The following is a 21832-nucleotide window of genomic DNA, read 5'->3' on the forward strand; positions in this document are numbered from 1 at the left end:
GGAGGTAGGTGCTCCCAAATCCGGCCCTGGGGAGAATGGCTCCTGCAGATAAGCCCAGCTCAGCTCTAGCTTTATCCACGGTATCTAGCACCCCTCCTCATCCCCCGTCCTCCTCCTCCCCATCCTCCCTCTTCTTCTCAGCATGTGGTTGATATGGAGGAGCCTGCAGGTTAGCAGCTGTGGGATTCACTCCCCCCTTTGAAATCTCCCTAACTAACTCAGCAGCCCCAGCACTAATCAATATGTTTCCCTCTGCCGCTTGACTTGCCAGGGAGCAGTAGGGGGGCAGGAACTCAGGCATCTGTGGAACTGGAGCCCCCACTAACCCTTCCAAACTGAAACACACAATCCTTTGACCCTCCCAGGAAGGAACCCACATCCCCCTGACCCTCCCAGACTGAAACGCACAACCCTCTGCCCCTCCCAGGAAGGAACCCACATCCCCCTGCCCCTCCCAGGAAGGAACCCAAATCCCCCTAACCCTCCCAGGAAGGAACCCACATCCCCCTGCCCCTCCCAGGAAGGAACCCACATCCCCCTGCCCCTCCCAGGAAGGAACCCACATCCCCCTAACCCTCCCAGGAAGGAACCCACATCCCCCTGACCCTCCCAGGAAGGAACCCACATCCCCCTGCCCCTCCCAGACTGAAACGCACAACCCTCTGCCCCTCCCAGGAAGGAACCCAAATCCCCCTAACCCTCCCAGGAAGGAACCCACATCCCCCTGACCCCTCCCAGGAAGGAACCCAAATCCCCCTAACCCTCCCAGGAAGGAACCCACATCCCCCTGACCCTCCCAGGAAGGAACCCACATCCCCCTAACCCTCCCAGACTGAAACACACAATCCTTTGACCCTCCCAGGAAGGAACCCACATCCCCCTAACCCTCCCAGGAAGGAACCCACATCCCCCTGACCCCTGACCCACAGGACTCCCTACAGTACGAAGTGGTGGTGGACTGACCCTGGCGCATTTGGTCTGTTTATCTGTGATGCTGTTAATGAACCACAGACCACATTATTACCACAGGGGTAATAATAAAATGGAGGTCGTTAAGGTAGTGTCCTGGGAAGTTATGAACTCCCATTTGTCCTCTGTGTGCTCCTTCACCTTCAGGGTTAAAGGTTAGAGGCCTGTTGGCTGGGCTACGGGGTGTTGAAATGTTTCTTTGCTACGTTTCTTTCATTGCGTCTCTCCTTGGATGTTGAAAGTGGAGGTGTGTGTCTGAGGCAGTTTTCTAAGACGATTGGCTGTCTGCCTGCCCGTTTTATTTAAGAGTTAGGATAGTGAGTTGATATGGGTTCAATAGCTTTATGTCAGTGGTATTTCAACTTTTTTCTGCAGGGACCCCATTTCTTTCACCAGCATTTCTGGGGAACCCATTTTCCCCACCACATATCTAATTACAAAACTTTAAAGCCTGTCCATTTTCTAGGAGGGCAGCAGGTAGCCTAGTGGTTAAAGCGTTGGGATAGTAACCAAAATGTTGCTTGTGTAAAAATGTGCCGTTCTGCCCTTGAGCAAGGCAGTAAAATAATTTGTACTTCTAATTTTTGTAATAATTTTATTTATCGACCCAACTGCAAATCCCCCCTAGGGGTCATGAACCTGACTTTGAATACCACTGCTTTATATCCATATGTGAGTGGAAGGCATGTTACTGGGCTGTGTTCTATACTATACTGTATTACTGGGCTGTGTTCTATACTATACTGTATTACTGGGTTGTGTTCTATACTATACTGTATTACTGGGCTGTGTTCTATACTATACTGTATTACTGGGTTGTGTTCTATACTATACTGTATTACTGGGTTGTGTTCTATACTATACTGTATTACTGGGTTGTGTTCTATACTATACTGTATTACTGGGTTGTGTTCTATACTATACTGTATTACTGGGCTGTGTTCTATACTATACTGTATTAATGGGTTGTGTTCTATACTAAACTGTATTACTGGGCTGTGTTCTATACTATACTGTTTTACTGGGTTGTGTTCTGTACTATACTGTATTACTGGGCTGTGTTCTATACTATACTGTATTACTGGGTTGTGTTCTATAATATACTGTATTACTGGGTTGTGTTCTATACTATACTATACTGTATTACTGGGTTGTGTTCTATACTATACTGTATTACTGGGTTGTGTTCTATACTATACTGTATTACTGGGTTGTGTTCTATACTATACTGTATTACTGGGTTGTGTTCTATACTATACTGTATTACTGGGCTGTGTTCTATACTATACTGTATTAATGGGTTGTGTTCTATACTATACTGTATTACTGGGCTGTGTTCTATACTATACTGTATTACTGGGCTGTGTTCTATACTATAATATACTGTATTACTGGGTTGTGTTCTGTACTATACTGTATTACTGGGTTGTGTTCTATACTATACTGTATTACTGGGCTGTGTTCTATACTATTCTATACTATACTGTATTACTGGGCTGTGTTCTATACTATACTGTATTACTGGGTTGTGTTCTGTACTATACTGTATTACTGGGTTGTGTTCTATACTATACTGTATTACTGGGCTGTGTTCTATACTATACTGTATTACTGGGTTGTGTTCTATACTATACTGTATTACTGGGTTGTGTTCTATACTATACTGTATTACTGGGCTGTGTTCTATACTATACTGTATTACTGGGTTGTGTTCTATACTATACTGTATTACTGGGTTGTGTTCTATACTATACTGTATTACTGGGCTGTGTTCTATACTATACTGTATTACTGGGTTGTGTTCTATATTATACTGTATTACTGGGTTGTGTTCTATACTATACTGTATTACTGGGTTGTGTTCTATACTATACTGTATTACTGGGCTGTGTTCTATACTATACTGTATTACTGGGTTGTGTTCTATACTATACTGTATTACTGGGCTGTGTTCTATACTATACTGTATTACTGGGCTGTGTTCTATACTATACTGTATTACTGGGCTGTGTTCTATACTATACTGTATTACTGGGCTGTGTTCTATACTATACTGTATTACTGGGTTGTGTTCTATACTATACTGTATTACTGGGTTGTGTTCTATACTATACTGTATTACTGGGTTGTGTTCTATACTATACTGTATTACTGGGTTGTGTTCTATACTATACTGTATTACTGGGTTGTGTTCTATTCTATACTATATTACTGGGCTGTGTTCTATACTATACTGTATTACTGGGTTGTGTTCTATACTATACTGTATTACTGGGCTGTGTTCTATACTATACTGTATTACTGGGCTGTGTTCTATACTATACTGTATTACTGGGTTGTGTTCTATACTATACTGTATTACTGGGCTGTGTTCTATACTATACTGTATTACTGGGCTGTGTTCTATACTATACTGTATTACTGGGTTGTGTTCTATACTATACTGTATTACTGGGTTGTGTTCTATACTATACTGTATTACTGGGCTGTGTTCTATACTATAATATACTGTATTACTGGGTTGTGTTCTGTACTATACTGTATTACTGGGTTGTGTTCTATACTATACTGTATTACTGGGCTTGTTCTATACTATACTGTATTACTGGGCTGTGTTCTATACTATAATATACTGTATTACTGGGTTGTGTTCTATACTATATTGTATTACTGGGCTGTGTTCTATACTATACTGTATTACTGGGTTGTGTTCTATACTATACTGTATTACTGGGCTGTGTTCTATACTATACTGTATTACTGGGCTGTGTTCTATACTATACTGTATTACTGGGTTGTGTTCTATACTATACTGTATTACTGGGCTGTGTTCTATACTATACTGTATTACTGGGCTGTGTTCTATACTATACTGTATTACTGGGTTGTGTTCTATACTATACTGTATTACTGGGCTGTGTTCTATACTATACTGTATTACTGGGCTGTGTTCTATACTATACTGTATTACTGGGTTGTGTTCTATACTATACTGTATTACTGGGCTGTGTTCTATACTATACTGTATTACTGGGTTGTGTTCTATACTGTATTACTGGGCTGTGTTCTATACTATACTGTATTACTGGGCTGTGTTTTATACTATACTGTATTACTGGGCTGTGTTCTATACTATACTGTATTACTGGGCTGTGTTCTATACTATACTGTATTACTGGGCTGTGTTCTATACTATACTGTATTACTGGGCTGTGTTCTATACTATACTGTATTACTGGGCTGTGTTCTATACTATACTGTATTACTGGGCTGTGTTCTATACTATACTGTATTACTGGGCTGTGTTCTATACTATACTGTATTACTGGGCTGTGTTCTATACTATACTGTATTACTGGGCTGTGTTCTATACTATACTGAATTACTGGGCTGTGTTCTATACTATACTGTATTACTGGGCTGTGTTCTATACTATACTGTATTACTGGGCTGTGTTCTATACTATACTGTATTACTGGGTTGTGTTCTATACTATACTGTATTACTGGGCTGTGTTCTATACTATACTGTATTACTGGGCTGTGTTCTATACTATACTGTATTACTGGGCTGTGTTCTATACTATACTGTATTACTGGGCTGTGTTCTATACTATACTGTATTACTGGGCTGTGTTCTATACTATACTGTATTACTGGGTTGTGTTCTATACTATACTGTATTACTGGGTTGTGTTCTATACTATACTATACTGTATTACTGGGTTGTGTTCTATACTATACTGTATTACTGGGCTGTGTTCTATACTATACTGTATTACTGGGTTGTGTTCTATACTATACTGTATTACTGGGTTGTGTTCTATACTATACTGTATTACTTGGTTGTGTTCTATATTATACTATACTATGCTGTATTACTGGGCTGTGTTCTATACTATACTATACTGTATTACTGGGTTGTGTTCTATACTATACTATACTGTATTACTTGGTTGTGTTCTATATTATACTATACTATGCTGTATTACTGGGCTGTGTTCTATAATATACTATACTGTATTACTGGGTTGTGTTCTATACTATACTATACTGTATTACTTGGTTGTGTTCTATATTATACTATACTATACTGTATTACTGGGCTGTGTTCTATATTATACTATACTCTACTGTATTACTGGGTTGTGTTCTATACAATACTGTATTACTGGGCTGTGTTCTATACTATTCTATAATATACTGTATTAATGGGTTGTGTTCTATACTATACTGTATTACTGGGCTGTGTTCTATACTATACTGTATTACTGGGCTGTGTTCTATACTATACTATACTGTATTACTGGGCTATGTTCTATACTATACTATACTGTAGTCCTTGGTTGTATTCTATATTATACTATACCATATTACTGGGCTGTGTTCTATACTATACTATATTACTGGGCTGTGTTCTATACTATACTGTATTACTTGGTTGTGTTCTATACTATACTATACTGTATTACTGGGCTGTGTTCTATACTATACTATACTGTATTACTGGGCTGTGTTCTATACTATACTGTATTACTGGGTTGTGTTCTATACTATACTGTATTACTGGGCTGTGTTCTATACTATACTGTATTACTGGGCTGTGTTCTACACTATACTATACTATACTGTATTACTTGGTTGTGTTCTATATTATACTATACTATACTGTATTACTGGGCTGTGTTCTATACTATACTGTATTTCTGGGCTGTGTTCTACACTATACTATACTGTATTACTTGGTTGTGTTCTATACTATACTATACTATACTATACTGTATTACTGGGCTGTGTTCTATATTATACTATACTGTATTACTGGGTTGTGTTCTATACTATACTGTATTACTGGGTTGTGTTCTATACTATACTGTATTACTGCGTTGTGTTCTATACTATAATGTATTACTGGGTTGTGTTCTATACTATACTGTATTACTGGGTTGTGTTCTATACTATACTGTATTACTGGGTTGTGTTCTATACTATACTGTATTACTGGGTTGTGTTCTATAGTCTACTATACTATACTGTATTACTGGGTTGTGTTCTATACTATACTATACTGTATTACTGGGCTGTGTTCTATACTATACTATACTGTATAACCAGGCAGTGTTCTATACTATACTATACTGTATTATTTGGTTGTGTTCTATATTATACTATACTATACTGTATTACTGGGCTGTGTTCTATACTATACTGTATTACTGGGCTGTGTTCTATATTATACTATACTGTATTACTGGGCTGTGTTCTATACTATACTGTATTACTTGGTTGTGTTCTATATTATACTATACTATACTGTATTACTGGGCTGTGTTCTATATTATACTATACTGTATTACTGGGTTGTGTTCTATACAATACTGTATTACTGGGCTGTGTTCTATACTATACTATAATATACTGTATTAATGGGTTGTGTTCTATACTATACTGTATTACTGGGCTGTGTTCTATACTATACTGTATTACTGGGCTGTGTTCTATACTATACTATACTGTATTACTGGGCTATGTTCTATACTATACTATACTATACTGTAGTACTTGGTTGTATTCTATATTATACTATACTATATTACTGGGCTGTGTTCTATACTATACTATACTGTATTACTGGGCTGTGTTCTATACTATACTGTATTACTTGGTTGTGTTCTATACTATACTATACTGTATTACTGGGCTGTGTTCTATACTATACTGTATTACTTGGTTGTGTTCTATACTATACTATACTCTATTACTGGGTTGTGTTCTATACTATACTGTATTACTGGGCTGTGTTCTATACTATACTGTATTACTGGGTTGTGTTCTATACTATACTGTATTACTGTGCTGTGTTCTATTCTATACTGTATTACTGGGCTGTGTTCTATACTATACTGTATTACTGGGCTGTGTTCTATACTATACTGTATTACTGGGCTGTGTTCTATACTATACTATACTGTATTAATGGGTTGTGTTCTATACTAAACTGTATTACTGGGTTGTGTTCTATACTATACTGTATTACTGGGTTGTGTTCTATACTATACTGTATTACTGGGTTGTGTTCTATTCTATACTATATTACTGGGCTGTGTTCTATACTATACTGTATTACTGGGTTGTGTTCTATACTATACTGTATTACTGGGCTGTTCTATACTATACTGTATTACTGGGCTGTGTTCTATACTATACTGTATTACTGGGTTGTGTTCTATACTATACTGTATTACTGGGTTGTGTTCTATACTATACTGTATTACTGGGCTGTGTTGTATACTATACTGTATTACTGGGTTGTGTTCTATACTATACTGTATTACTGGGTTGTGTTCTATACTATACTGTATTACTGGGTTGTGTTCTATACTATACTGTATTACTGGGTTGTGTTCTATACTATACTGTATTACTGGGTTGTGTTCTATACTATACTGTATTACTGGGTTGTGTTCTATACTATACTGTATTACTGGGCTGTGTTCTATACTATACTGTATTACTGGGTTGTGTTCTATACTATACTGTATTACTGGGCTGTGTTCTATACTATACTGTATTACTGGGTTGTGTTCTATACTGTATTACTGTGTTCTATACTATACTGTATTACTGGGCTGTGTTTTATACTATACTGTATTACTGGGCTGTGTTCTATACTATACTGTATTACTGGGTTGTGTTCTATACTATACTGTATTACTGGGCTGTGTTCTATACTATACTGTATTACTGGGCTGTGTTCTATACTATACTGTATTACTGGGCTGTGTTCTATACTATACTGTATTACTGGGCTGTGTTCTATACTATACTGTATTACTGGGCTGTGTTCTATACTATACTGTATTACTGGGCTGTGTTCTATACTATACTGTATTACTGGGCTGTGTTCTATACTATACTGTATTACTGGGCTGTGTTCTATACTATACTGTATTACTGGGCTGTGTTCTATACTATACTATTACTGGGCTGTGTTCTATACTATACTGTATTACTGGGCTGTGTTCTATACTATACTGTATTACTGGGCTGTGTTCTATACTATACTGTATTACTGGGTTGTGTTCTATACTATACTGTATTACTGGGCTGTGTTCTATACTATACTGTATTACTGGGCTGTGTTCTATACTATACTGTATTACTGGGTTGTGTTCTATACTATACTGTATTACTGGGTTGTGTTCTATACTATACTGTATTACTGGGTTGTGTTCTATACTATACTATACTGTATTACTGGGTTGTGTTCTATACTATACTGTATTACTGGGTTGTGTTCTATACTATACTATACTCTATTACTGGGTTGTGTTCTATACTATCCTATACTATACTGTATTACTGGGCTGTGTTCTATACTATACTGTATTACTGGGTTGTGTTCTATACTATACTATACTGTATTACTGGGTTGTGTTCTATATTATACTATATACTGTATTACTGGGCTGTGTTCTATAATATACTATACTGTATTACTGGGTTGTGTTCTATACTATACTATACTGTATTACTTGGTTGTGTTCTATATTATACTATACTATACTGTATTACTGGGCTGTGTTCTATATTATACTATACTCTACTGTATTACTGGGTTGTGTTCTATACAATACTGTATTACTGGGCTGTGTTCTATACTATTCTATAATATACTGTATTAATGGGTTGTGTTCTATACTATACTGTATTACTGGGCTGTGTTCTATACTATACTGTATTACTGGACTGTGTTCTATACTATACTATACTGTATTACTGGGCTATGTTCTATACTATACTATACTGTAGTACTTGGTTGTATTCTATATTATACTATACCATATTACTGGGCTGTGTTCTATACTATACTATATTACTACTGTGTTCTATACTATACTGTATTACTTGGTTGTGTTACTATACTATACTGTATTACTGGGCTGTGTTCTATACTATACTATACTGTATTACTGGGCTGTGTTCTATACTATACTGTATTACTGGGTTATGTTCTATACTATACTGTATTACTGGGCTGTGTTCTATACTATACTGTATTACTGGGCTGTGTTCTACACTATACTATACTATACTGTATTACTTGGTTGTGTTCTATATTATACTATACTATACTGTATTACTGGGCTGTGTTCTATACTATACTGTACTATACTATACTGTATTACTGGGTGTTCTATACTATACTATACTATACTATACTGTATTACTGGGCTGTGTTCTATATTATACTATACTGTATTACTGGGTTGTGTTCTATACTATACTGTATTACTGGGTTGTGTTCTATACTATACTATTACGTTGTGTTCTATACTATAATGTATTACTGGGTTGTGTTCTATACTATACTGTATTACTGGGTTGTGTTCTATACTATACTGTATAACTGGGTTGTGTTCTATACTATACTGTATTACTGGGTTGTGTTCTATACTATACTATACTGTATTACTGGGTTTGTTCTATACTATACTATACTGTATTACTGGGTTGTGTTCTATACTATACTATACTGTATAACCAGGCAGTGTTCTATACTATACTATACTGTATTATTTGGTTGTGTTCTATATTATACTATACTATACTGTATTACTGGGCTGTGTTCTATACTATACTGTATTACTGGGCTGTGTTCTATCTATACTATACTGTATTACTGGGCTGTGTTCTATACTATACTGTATTACTTGGTTGTGTTCTATATTATACTATACTATACTGTATTACTGGGTTGTGATCTATACTATACTATACTGTATTACTGGGCTGTGTTCTATACTATACTGTACTATATTACTGGGTTGTGTTCTATACTATACTGTACTGTATTACTGGGTTTTGTTCTATACTATACTGTATTACTGGGCTGTGTTCTATACTATACTATAGTGTATTACTGGGTTGTGTTCTATACTATACTATACTATACTGTATTACTGGGTTGTGTTCTATACTATACTATTACTGGGCTGTGTTCTATACTATACTATACTGTATTACTGGGTTGTGTATCTATACTGTATTATTATACTATACTATACTGTATTACTGGGCTGTGTTCTTACTATACTATACTGTATTACTGGGCTGTGTTCTGTACTATACTATACTATACTATACTGTATTACTGGGCTGTGTTCTATACTATACTGTATTACTGGGCTGTGTTACACTATACTATACTATACTATACTGTATTACTGGGTTGTGTTCTATATTATACTATACTGTATTACTGGGTTGTGTTCTATACTATACTGTATTACTGGGCTGTGTTCTATACTATACTATACTGTATTACTGGGTTGTGTTCTATACTATACTGTATTACTGGGCTGTGTTCTATACTATAATATACTATACTGTATTACTGGGTTGTGTTCTATACTATACTGTATTACTGGGTTGTGTTCTATACTATACTGTATACTGTACTATACTGTATTACTGGGTTGTGTTCTATATTGTATTACTGGGTTGTGTTCTATACTATACTGTAATACTGGGTTGTGTTCTATACTATACTGTATTACTGGGTTGTGTTCTATACTATACTGTATTACTGGGTTGTGTTCTATACTATACTGTATTAATGGGTTGTGTTCTGTATTATACTGTATTACTGGGTTGTGTTCTATACTATACTGTATTACTGGGTTGTGTTCTATATTATACTATACTATAATGTATTACTGGGTTGTGATCTATACTATACTGTATTACTGGGCTGTGTTCTATACTATACTGTATTACTGGGTTGTGTTCTATACTATACTGTATTACTGGGTTGTGTTCTATACTATACTGTATTACTGGGTTGTGTTCTATACTATACTGTATTACTGGGTTGTGTTCTATACTATACTGTATTAATGGGTTGTGTTCTGTATTACTGGGTTGTGTTCTATACTATACTGTATTACTGGGTTGTGTTCTATACTATACTATACTGTATTACTGGGTTGTGATCTATACTATACTATATTACTGGGCTGTGTTCTATACTATATACTGTATTACTGGGTTGTGTTCTATACTATACTGTACTGTATTACTGGGCTGTGATCTATACTATACTGTATTACTGGGTTGTGTTCTATACTATACTGTATTACTGGGTTGTGTTCTATACTATACTGTATTACTGGGCTGTGTTCTGCACTATAATGTATTACTTAGTTGTGTTCTATACTATACTGTATTACTGGGTTGTGTTCTATACTATCCTATACTATACTGTATTACTGGGTTGTGTTCTATACTATACTGTATTACTGGGTTGTGTTCTGTACTATACTGTATTACTGGGTTGTGTTCTATACTATACTGTATTACTGGGTTGTGTTCAATACTATACTGTATTACTGAGTTGTGTTCTATACTATACTATACTGTATTACTGGGTTGTGTTCTGTATATACTGGGTTGGTTTTGTTCTATACTATACTATACTGTATTACATGGCTGTGTTCTATATATTCTATACTATACTGTATTACTGCGTTGTGTTCTATACTATACTATACTGTATTACTGGGTTGTGTTCTACACTATACTGTATTACTGGGTTGTGTTCTATACTATACTGTTTTCCTGCGTTGTGTTCTATACTATACTATACTGTATTACTGGGTTGTGTTCTATACTATACTGTATTACTGGGTTGTGTTCTATACTATACTGTATTACTGGGTTGTGTTCTATACTATACTGTATTACTGGGTATTACTGGGTATTATATTCTATACTATACTATACTCTATTACTGGGTTGTGTTCTATACTATACTGTATTACTGGGTTGTGTTCTATACTATCCTATACTATATTGTATTACTGGGTTGTGTTCTATACTATACTGTATTACTGGGTTGTGTTCTATACTATACTATACTCTATTACTGGGTTGTGTTCTATACTATACTGTATTACTGGGTTGTGTTCTATACTATACTGTATTACTGGGTTGTGTTCTGTACTATACTGTATATCCAGTAGCTTACTTCTTGTTTTTACTGTGAGAGTTCGTGTTAGTCTGCTGTACCTCCACTCCTGTTTGGCTATGCTCCTTCCCTTCCTCTATTCCTGCTTGAAAACAAAGCGGACAGGGAGGCAGAGCCCATCAATGTGCAGCTCAGTCCTGGTAATGAGCAGAGCTCAGGTGTCTCTACCTTGTTAAAGCCTGGATAGAGGCATGGGATAAGCCAGTCGCTCAGAGGCCCTACTGAATAAAAGAGGGGTTCCCATTAGGGGATACATAGGCTCTGCAGTACACACACACACACACACACACACACACACACACACACAACACACACACACACACACACACACACACACACACACACACACTACAGACAGACACTCTACACACACACACACACAGCCTCAGACCAGCTCTGTGTTTGCCCACTGAAGCTGAGCCAATCACAGAGTCGTGCCTAGGAAAGGCTCAGGAGACCTACTGAAGAAGTCAGGAGAAAGACAGACAGACAGACACTCCCTCTACACTACATTACAGACAGACACTCCCTCTACACTACACTACAGACAGACACTCCCTCTACACTACACTACAGACAGACACTCCCTCTACACTACACTACAGACAGACAGTCCCTCTACACTACATTACAGGCAGACACTCCCTCTACACTACACTACAGACAGACACTCCCTCTACACTACAGACAGACACTCCCTCTACACTACACTACAGACAGACCTCTACACTACACTACAGACAGACACTCCCTCTACACTACAGACAGACACTCCCTCTACACTACATTACAGACAGACACTCCCTCTACACTACACTACAGACAGACACTCCCTCTACACTACACTACAGACAGACACTCCCTCTACACTACAGACAGACACTCCCTCTACACTACACTACAGACAGACACTCCCTCTACACTACACTACAGACAGACACTCCCTCTACACTACAGACAGACACTCCCTCTACACTACACTACAGACAGACACTCCCTCTACACTACACTACAGACACTCCCTCTACACTACAGACAGACAGACAGACAGACACTCCCTCTACACTACAGACACAGTCCCTCTACACTACACTACAGACAGACACTCCCTCTACACTACATTACAGACAGACACTCCCTCTACACTACATTACAGACAGACACTCCCTCTACACTACTACAGACAGACACTCCCTCTACACTACACTACAGACAGACACTCCCTCTACACTACACTACAGACAGACACTCCCTCTACACTACACTACAGACAGACAGTCCCTCTACACTACACTACAGGCAGACACTCCCTCTACACTACATTACAGACAGACACTCCCTCTACACTACACTACAGGCAGACACTCCCTCTACACTACACTACAGACAGACACTCCCTCTACACTACAGACAGACACTCCCTCTACACTACATTACAGACAGACACTCCCTCTACACTACATTACAGACAGACACTCCCTCTACACTACACTACAGGCAGACACTCCCTCTACACTACATTACAGACAGACACTCCCTCTACACTACATTACAGACAGACACTCCCTCTACACTACACTACAGACAGACAGTCCCTCTACACTACACTACAGACAGACACTCCCTCTACACTACACTACAGGCAGACACTCCCTCTACACTACAGACAGACACTCCCTCCACTCTACATTACAGACAGACACTCCCTCTACACACACTACAGACAGACACTCCCTCTACACTACACTACAGACAGACACTCCCTCTACACTACACTACAGACAGACACTCCCTCTACACTACAGACAGACACTCCCTCTACACTACATTACAGACAGACACTCCCTCTACACTACAGACAGACACTCCCTCTACACTACAGACAGACACTCCCTCTACACTACAGACAGACACTCCCTCTACACTACAGGCAGACACTCCCTCTACACTACAGACAGACACTCCCTCTACACTACAGACAGACACTCCCTCTACACTACATTACAGACAGACAGACACTCCCTCTACACTACACTACAGACAGACACTCCCTCTACACTACATTACAGACAGACACTCCCTCTACACTACAGACAGACACTCCCTCTACACTACATTACAGACAGACACTCCCTCTACACTACACTACAGACAGACACTCCCTCTACACTACAGACAGACACTCCCTCTACACTACATTACAGACAGACACTCCCTCTACACTACATTACAGACAGACACTCCCTCTACACTACAGACAGACACTCCCTCTACACTACACTACAGACAGACACTCCCTCTACACTACAGACAGACACTCCCTCTACACTACATTACAGACAGACACTCCCTCTACACTACACTACAGACAGACACTCCCTCTACACTACATTACAGACAGACACTCCCTCTACACTACATTACAGACAGACACTCCCTCTACACTACACTACAGACAGACAGTCCCTCTACACTACATTACAGACAGACACTCCCTCTACACTACATTACAGACAGACACTCCCTCTACACTACAGACAGACACTCCCTCTACACTACATTACAGACAGACACTCCCTCTACACTACACTACAGACAGACACTCCCTCTACACTACACTACAGACAGACACTCCCTCTACACTACAGACAGACAGTCCCTCTACACACATTACAGACAGACACTCCCTCTACACTACATTACAGACAGACACTCCCTCTACACTACACTACAGACAGACACTCCCTCTACACTACATTACAGACAGACATTCCCTCTACACTACAGACAGACACTCCCTCTACACTACTACAGACAGACACTCCCTCTACACTACATTACAGACAGACACTCCCTCTACACTACATTACAGGCAGACACTCCCTCTACACTACACTACAGACAGACACTCCCTCTACACTACACAGACAGACATTCCCTCTACACTACAGACAGACACTCCCTCTACACTACACTACAGACAGACAGTCCCTCTACACTACATTACAGACAGACACTCCCTCTACACTACACTACAGACAGACACTCCCTCTACACTACACTACAGACAGACACTCCCTCTACACTACACTACAGACAGACACTCCCTCTACACTACATTACAGACAGACACTCCCTCTACACTACAGACAGACACTCCCTCTACACTACACTACAGACAGACACTCCCTCTACACTACACTACAGACAGACACTCCCTCTACACTACACTACAGACAGACAGTCCCTCTACACTACACTACAGACAGACACTCCCTCTACACTACATTGCAGACAGACAGTCCCTCTACACTACAGACAGACAGACACTCCCTCTACACTACATTGCAGACAGACACTCCCTCTACACTACATTACAGACAGACAGTCCCTCTACACTACAGACAGACAGACAGTCTCTCTACACAACAGGCAGACAGACAGTCCCTCTACACTACACTACAGACAGACAGTCCCTCTACACAGCCAACAGACAGACAGTCCCTCTACAGCCAACCAGACAGACAGTCCCTCTACAGCCTACAGGCAGACAGTCCCTCTACAGCCAACCAGACAGACAGACAGTCCCTCTACAGCCAACCAGACAGGCAGACAGTCCCTCTACAGCCAACAGACAGACAGACAGTCCCTCTACAGCCAACCAGACAGACAGTCCATCTACAGCCAACCAGACAGTCAGTCCCTCTACAGCCAACCAGGCAGACAGACAGTCCCTCTACAGCCAACCAGACAGACAGTCCCTCTACAGCCAACCAGACAGACAGACAGTCAGTCCCTCTACAGCCAACCAGACAGGCAGACAGTCCCTCTACAGCCAACCAGACAGACAGTCCCTCTACAGCCAACCAGACAGACAGTCCCTCTACAGCCAACCAGACAGACAAACAGTCAGACCCCACTCTACAGCCAGACAGACAGCAGTCCCTAAACCTACAGCCACCACCCCCAGGTTACAAGCACAGTCCAGGCAGGGGACAGCTGAGGGGGAAGCATAGAGGCTAAAGGTTTGCAGACAGTCCAGGGACAGGGCCAACGAGGGGCAGGCAGACTGGGGGACAGACAGGAGAGGGAACCTGGGGCAACAGCCAGGGAGAGGGCTGGGGAGGGACGTGGGGGACAAACAGAGGGCAAAAGCAGGGAAGGGTCCCTGGGGCAAAAGCAGGGAGAGGGCTGGGGGAACTGGGGCAAAAGCAGGGAGAGGGCTGGGGGAACCTGGGGCAAAAGCAGGAGAGGGCTGGGGGAACGTGGGGGCAGGGAGACAGAACAGGGAGAGGGTTGGGGAACGTGGGGGCAAAAGCAGGGAGAGGGCTGGGGGAACGTGGGGCAAAAGCAGGGAGAGGGCTGGGGGAACGTGGGGCAAAAGCAGGGAGAGGGCTGGGGGAACGTGGGGCAAAAGCAGGGAGAGGGCTGGGGGAACGTGGGGCAAAAGCAGGGAGAGGGTGGGGGAACGGGGCAAAAGCAGGGAGAGGGCTGGGGGAACGTGGGGCAAAAGCAGGAGGGGCTGGGGGCTGGGGCAAAAACAGGAGAGGGCTGGGGGAACGTGGGGGCAAAAGCAGGGAGAGGGCTGGGGAACGTGGGGCAAAAGCAGGGAGAGGGCTGGGGGAACGTGGGGCAAAAAACGTGGGGCAGGGAGAGGGCTGGGGGAACGTGGGGCAAAAGCAGGGAGAGGGCTGGGGGAACGTGGGGCAAAAGCAGGGAGAGGGCTGGGGGAACGTGGGGCAAAAAAAGAACGTGGGGGAGAGGGCTGGGGGAACGTGGGGCAAAAGCAGGGAGAGGGCTGGGGGAGGTGGGGCAAAAAGGGAGAGGGCTGGGGGGGCAAAAGCAGGGAGAGGGCTGGGGGAACGTGGGGCAAAAAGGCAAAAGGGAGAGGGCTGGGGGAACGTGGGGTAAAAGCAGGGAGAGGGGCTGGGGGAGACGTGGGGCAGGGAAGGGCTGGGGGAACGTGGGGGCAAAAGCAGGGAGAGGGCTGGGGGCTGGGGCAAAAGCAGGGGAGAGGGCAAAAGCAGGGAGAGGGCTGGGGAACGTGGGGGCAAAAGCAGGGAGAGGGCTGGGGGAACGTGGGGAGGGCTGGGGGAAAGCAGGGAGAGGGCTGGGGGAACGTGGGGCAAAAGCAGGGAGAGGGCTGGGGAACGTGGGGCAAAAGCAGGGAGAGGGCTGGGAACGTGGGGAGCAGGGGGCTAAAAGCAGGGAGAGGGCTGGGCAGGGAGAGGGCTGGGGGAACGTGGGGTAAAAAGGGAGAGGGCTGGGGAACGTGGGGCAAAAAGCAGGGAGAGGGCTGGGGGAATGGGGCAAAAAGGGAGAGAGGGCTGGGGGCTGGGGCAAAAGCAGGGAGCAATGGAAGGGAGAGGGCTGGGGGGAGTGGAGCAATGGAAGGGAGAGGGCGGAAGGGAGAGGGCTGGGGGAGTGTGGGGCTACGGAAGGGAGTGGGGCTACGGAAGGGAGAGGGCTGGGGGCTGACGGAAGGGAGAGGGCTGGGGGAATACGGAAGGGAGAGGGCTGGGGAGGGCTAGGGGAGTGTGGAGCAATGGGGAGAGTGTGGAGCAATGGAAGGGAGAGGGCTAGGGGAGTGTGGAGCAATGGAAGGGAGAGGGCTAGGGGGAGTGTGGAGCAATGGAATGGGGAGAGGGCTAGGGGAGAGTGGGGCTACGGAAGGGAGAGGGCTAGGGGAGAGTGTGGCTACGGAAGGGAGAGGGCTGGGGGAGAGTGGATCAATGGAAGGGAGATGGCTAGGGGAGTGTGGAGCAATGGAAGGGAGAGGGCTAGGGGGAGTGTGGAGCAATGGAAGGGAGAGGGCTGGGGGAGTGTGGAGCAATGGAAGGGAGAGGGCTGGGGGAGTGTGGAGCAATGGAAGGGAGAGGGCTGGGGGAGTGTGGAGCAATGGAAGGGAGAGGGCTAGGGGAGTGTGGAGCAATGGAAGGGAGAGGGCTAGGGGAGTGTGGAGCTTCAACACATAATTACTTCCAGACTTCCAGCATGGATGGAGATCCCATGAGGTTAACTCCTCGACACGAGAAACCAGTACACTGGAAGAGGCCAGTATAAGACTAATAAACTGCACCAGGTACAGAAATAGCAGTTTGTCTGGAGGGAGGACAGTCTTCTCACTGTTTCTGATTGGCTGCATGGTGTCTTTGTTGAGGGGGAGGGCTGGAGAAGCATGGCACAACATTTGGTCAGTGGTGTCTGTCTGAATGGTTCAACCAGCTGGTCCATCCCTACAATTCCACAGTAGCATCATGACTTCTTCTAAGCATGTAACAAACCAGAACTTGATAATAAATAATAGATCATTTAGGTTTCATTAAAAATGAAATATTCATCACTGTCAACAGATGTATTCCTCCATGACAAGCTGCACACACACTGTGAGACCAACAGGCCCTGACATGCCTGGCAGCTGCATTTCTAATGGACAGCAGCTGATCAATGGGCATCATGGAAGCCAAAGGCAAACAATAAATAAAGCATTTATCCTGTATCTACCCAGGTTATATACATCTACCCAGGTTATATACATCTACCCAGGTTATATACATCTACCCAGGTTATATACATCTACCCAGGTTATATACATCTACCCAGGTTATATACAGGTTATATACATCTACCCAGGTTATATACATCTACCCAGGTTATATACATCTACCCAGGTTATATACATCTACCCAGGTTATATACATTTACCCAGGTTATATACATCTACCCAGGTTATATACATCTACCCAGGTTATATACATCTACCCAGGTTATATACATCTACCCAGGTTATATACATCTACCCAGGTTATATACATTTACCCAGGTTATATACATCTACCCAGGTTATATACATCTACCCCAGGTTATATACATCTACCCAGGTTATATACATCTACCCAGGTTATATACATCTACCCAGGTTATATACATCTACCCAGGTTATATACATCTACCCAGGTTATATACATCTACCCAGGTTATATACATTTACCCAGGTTATATACAGGTTATATACATTTACCCAGGTTATATACATCTACCCAGGTTATATACATTTACCCAGGTTATATACAGGTTATATACATTTACCCAGGTTATATACATCTACCCAGGTTATATACATCTACCCAGGTTATATACATCTACCCAGGTTATATACATCTACCCAGGTTATATACAGGTTATATACATTTACCCAGGTTATATACATCTACCCAGGTTATATACATCTACCCAGGTTATATACATCTACCCAGGTTATATACATCTACCCAGGTTATATACATACCCAGGTTATATACATTTACCCAGGTTATATACATCTACCCAGGTTATATACACATCTACCCAGGTTATACATACCCAGGTTATATACATTTACCCAGGTTATATACATCTACCCAGGTTATATACAGGTTATATACATCTACCCAGGTTATATACATCTACCCCAGGTTATATACATCTACCCAGGTTATATACATCTACCCAGGTTATATACATCTACCCAGGTTATATACAGGTTATATACATCTACCCAGGTTATATACCCAGGTTATATACCCAGGTTATATACATCTACCCAGGTTATATACATCTACCCAGGTTATATATCTACCCAGGTTATATACATCTACCCAGGTTATATACATCTACCCAGGTTATATACATCTACCCAGGTTATTAGGTTATACATCTACCCAGGTTATATACATCTACCCAGGTTATATACATCTACCCAGGTTATATACATCTACCCCAGGTTATATACATCTACCCAGGTTATCATCAGGTTATATACATCTACCCAGGTTATATACATCTACCCAGGTTATATACATCTACCCAGGTTATATACATCTACCCAGGTTATATACATACATTTACCCAGGTTATATACATCTACCCAGGTTATATACATCTACCCAGGTTATATACATTTACCCAGGTTATATACATCTACCCAGGTTATATACATCTACCCAGGTTATACATCTACCCAGGTTATATACATCTACCAGGTTATATATATCTACCCAGGTTATATACATCTACCCAGGTTATATACATCTACCCAGGTTATATACATCTACCCAGGTTATATACATACATCTACCCAGGTTATATACATCTACCCAGGTTATATACATCTACCCAGGTTATATACATCTACCCAGGTTATATACATCTACCCAGGTTATATACATACCCAGGTTACCCAGGTTATATACATTACCCAGGTTATATACATCTACCCAGGTTATATACATCTACCCAGGTTATATACATCTACCCAGGTTATATACATCTACCCAGGTTATATACAGGTTATATACATCTACCCAGGTTATATACATCTACCCAGGTTATATACATCTACCCAGGTTATATACATCTACCCAGGTTATATACATCTACCCAGGTTATATACATCTACCCAGGTTATATACATCTACCCAGGTTATATACATCTACCCAGGTTATATACATCTACCCAGGTTATATACATCTACCCCAGGTTATATACATCTACCCAGGTTATATATACCCAGGTTATATACATCTACCCAGGTTATATACATCTACCCAGGTTATATACATCAGGTTATATACATCTACCCAGGTTATATACATCTACCCAGGTTATATACATCTACCCAGGTTATATACATCTACCCAGGTTTATATACAGGTTATATACATCTACCCAGGTTATATACATCTACCCAGGTTATATATACCCATCTACCCAGGTTATATACATCTACCCAGGTTATATACATCTACCCAGGTTATATACATCTACCCAGGTTATATACATTCTACCCAGGTTATATACATCTACCCAGGTTATATACATCTACCCAGGTTATATACATCTACCCAGGTTATATACATCTACCCAGGTTATATACATCTACCCAGGTTATATACATCTACCCAGGTTATATACATCTACCCAGGTTATATACATCTACCCAGGTTATACATCTACCCAGGTTATATACATTATATACATCTACCCAGGTTATATACATTTACCAGGTTATATACAGGTTATATACATCTACCCAGGTTATATACATCTACCCAGGTTATATACATCTACCCAGGTTATATACATTTACCCAGGTTATATACATCTACCCAGGTTATATACAGGTTATATACATCTACCCAGGTTATATACATCTACCCAGGTTATATACATCTACCCAGGTTATATACATCTACCCAGGTTATATACATCTACCCAGGTTATATACATCTACCCAGGTATATATACCCAGGTTATATCTACCCAGGTTATATACATCTACCCAGGTTATATACATCTACCCAGGTTATATACATTTACCCAGGTTATGTACATCTAAACTAAGTATTATAATAGGGGAGACTGGGTCATAGAGTTATGGCAAACATAGACAGATTAAAGAAATGAAATGGATCATTACCTGACGTGTCCCATAGGCTGAGCTCTATTCTTTTCGTGTCTATTTCAAAACTGGCCGTGTAATTCTCGAACACTGTGGGCATGTAACTCTAAGGAAAAAAGAGACAATCATAGATAATTATAGACAAGTAATAACAAATAGTATTATTATTATTAGTAGTAGTATTAATTAGTTATAACAAACTTTTGTTACATTTAGCTATCAAGCATCCAATTCTTTGAACTCACCTCTGGGAAGATATCCTTTGCAAAAACGTGTAGTAGAGCAGTCTTCCCACATTGACTGTCCCCGACCACAACTATTTTACACTTCACAATCTGACTAGGATCCATCCCGGACTGAACAGATACTTTCTGACTAGATATTCTCTCCTTCAT

At 41.2% G+C, this 21832-nt stretch overlaps 1 protein-coding gene across 1 annotated transcript in view; it reads right to left on the reverse strand.

Moving 5' to 3' along the window:
- LOC135529637 (rho-related GTP-binding protein RhoE-like) overlaps positions 1-21832 on the reverse strand; it is a 34566-nt gene that overhangs the window by 12545 nt on the left and 189 nt on the right. Inside the window, exons 1-2 of the mRNA XM_064958265.1 lie at positions 21683-21832; positions 21456-21543 (exon numbers count right to left, since the gene is read on the reverse strand). The exon at positions 21683-21832 is cut by the window's right edge and continues 189 nt beyond it. Of these exons, the coding sequence (XP_064814337.1) occupies positions 21456-21543; positions 21683-21832 (238 nt within the window). The remainder of the gene's footprint in view (positions 1-21455; positions 21544-21682) is intronic.

This window comes from Oncorhynchus masou, unplaced genomic scaffold (genome assembly GCF_036934945.1).
Source record: "Oncorhynchus masou masou isolate Uvic2021 unplaced genomic scaffold, UVic_Omas_1.1 unplaced_scaffold_1191, whole genome shotgun sequence".
NCBI classification, from domain to species: Eukaryota; Metazoa; Chordata; class Actinopteri; order Salmoniformes; family Salmonidae; genus Oncorhynchus; species Oncorhynchus masou.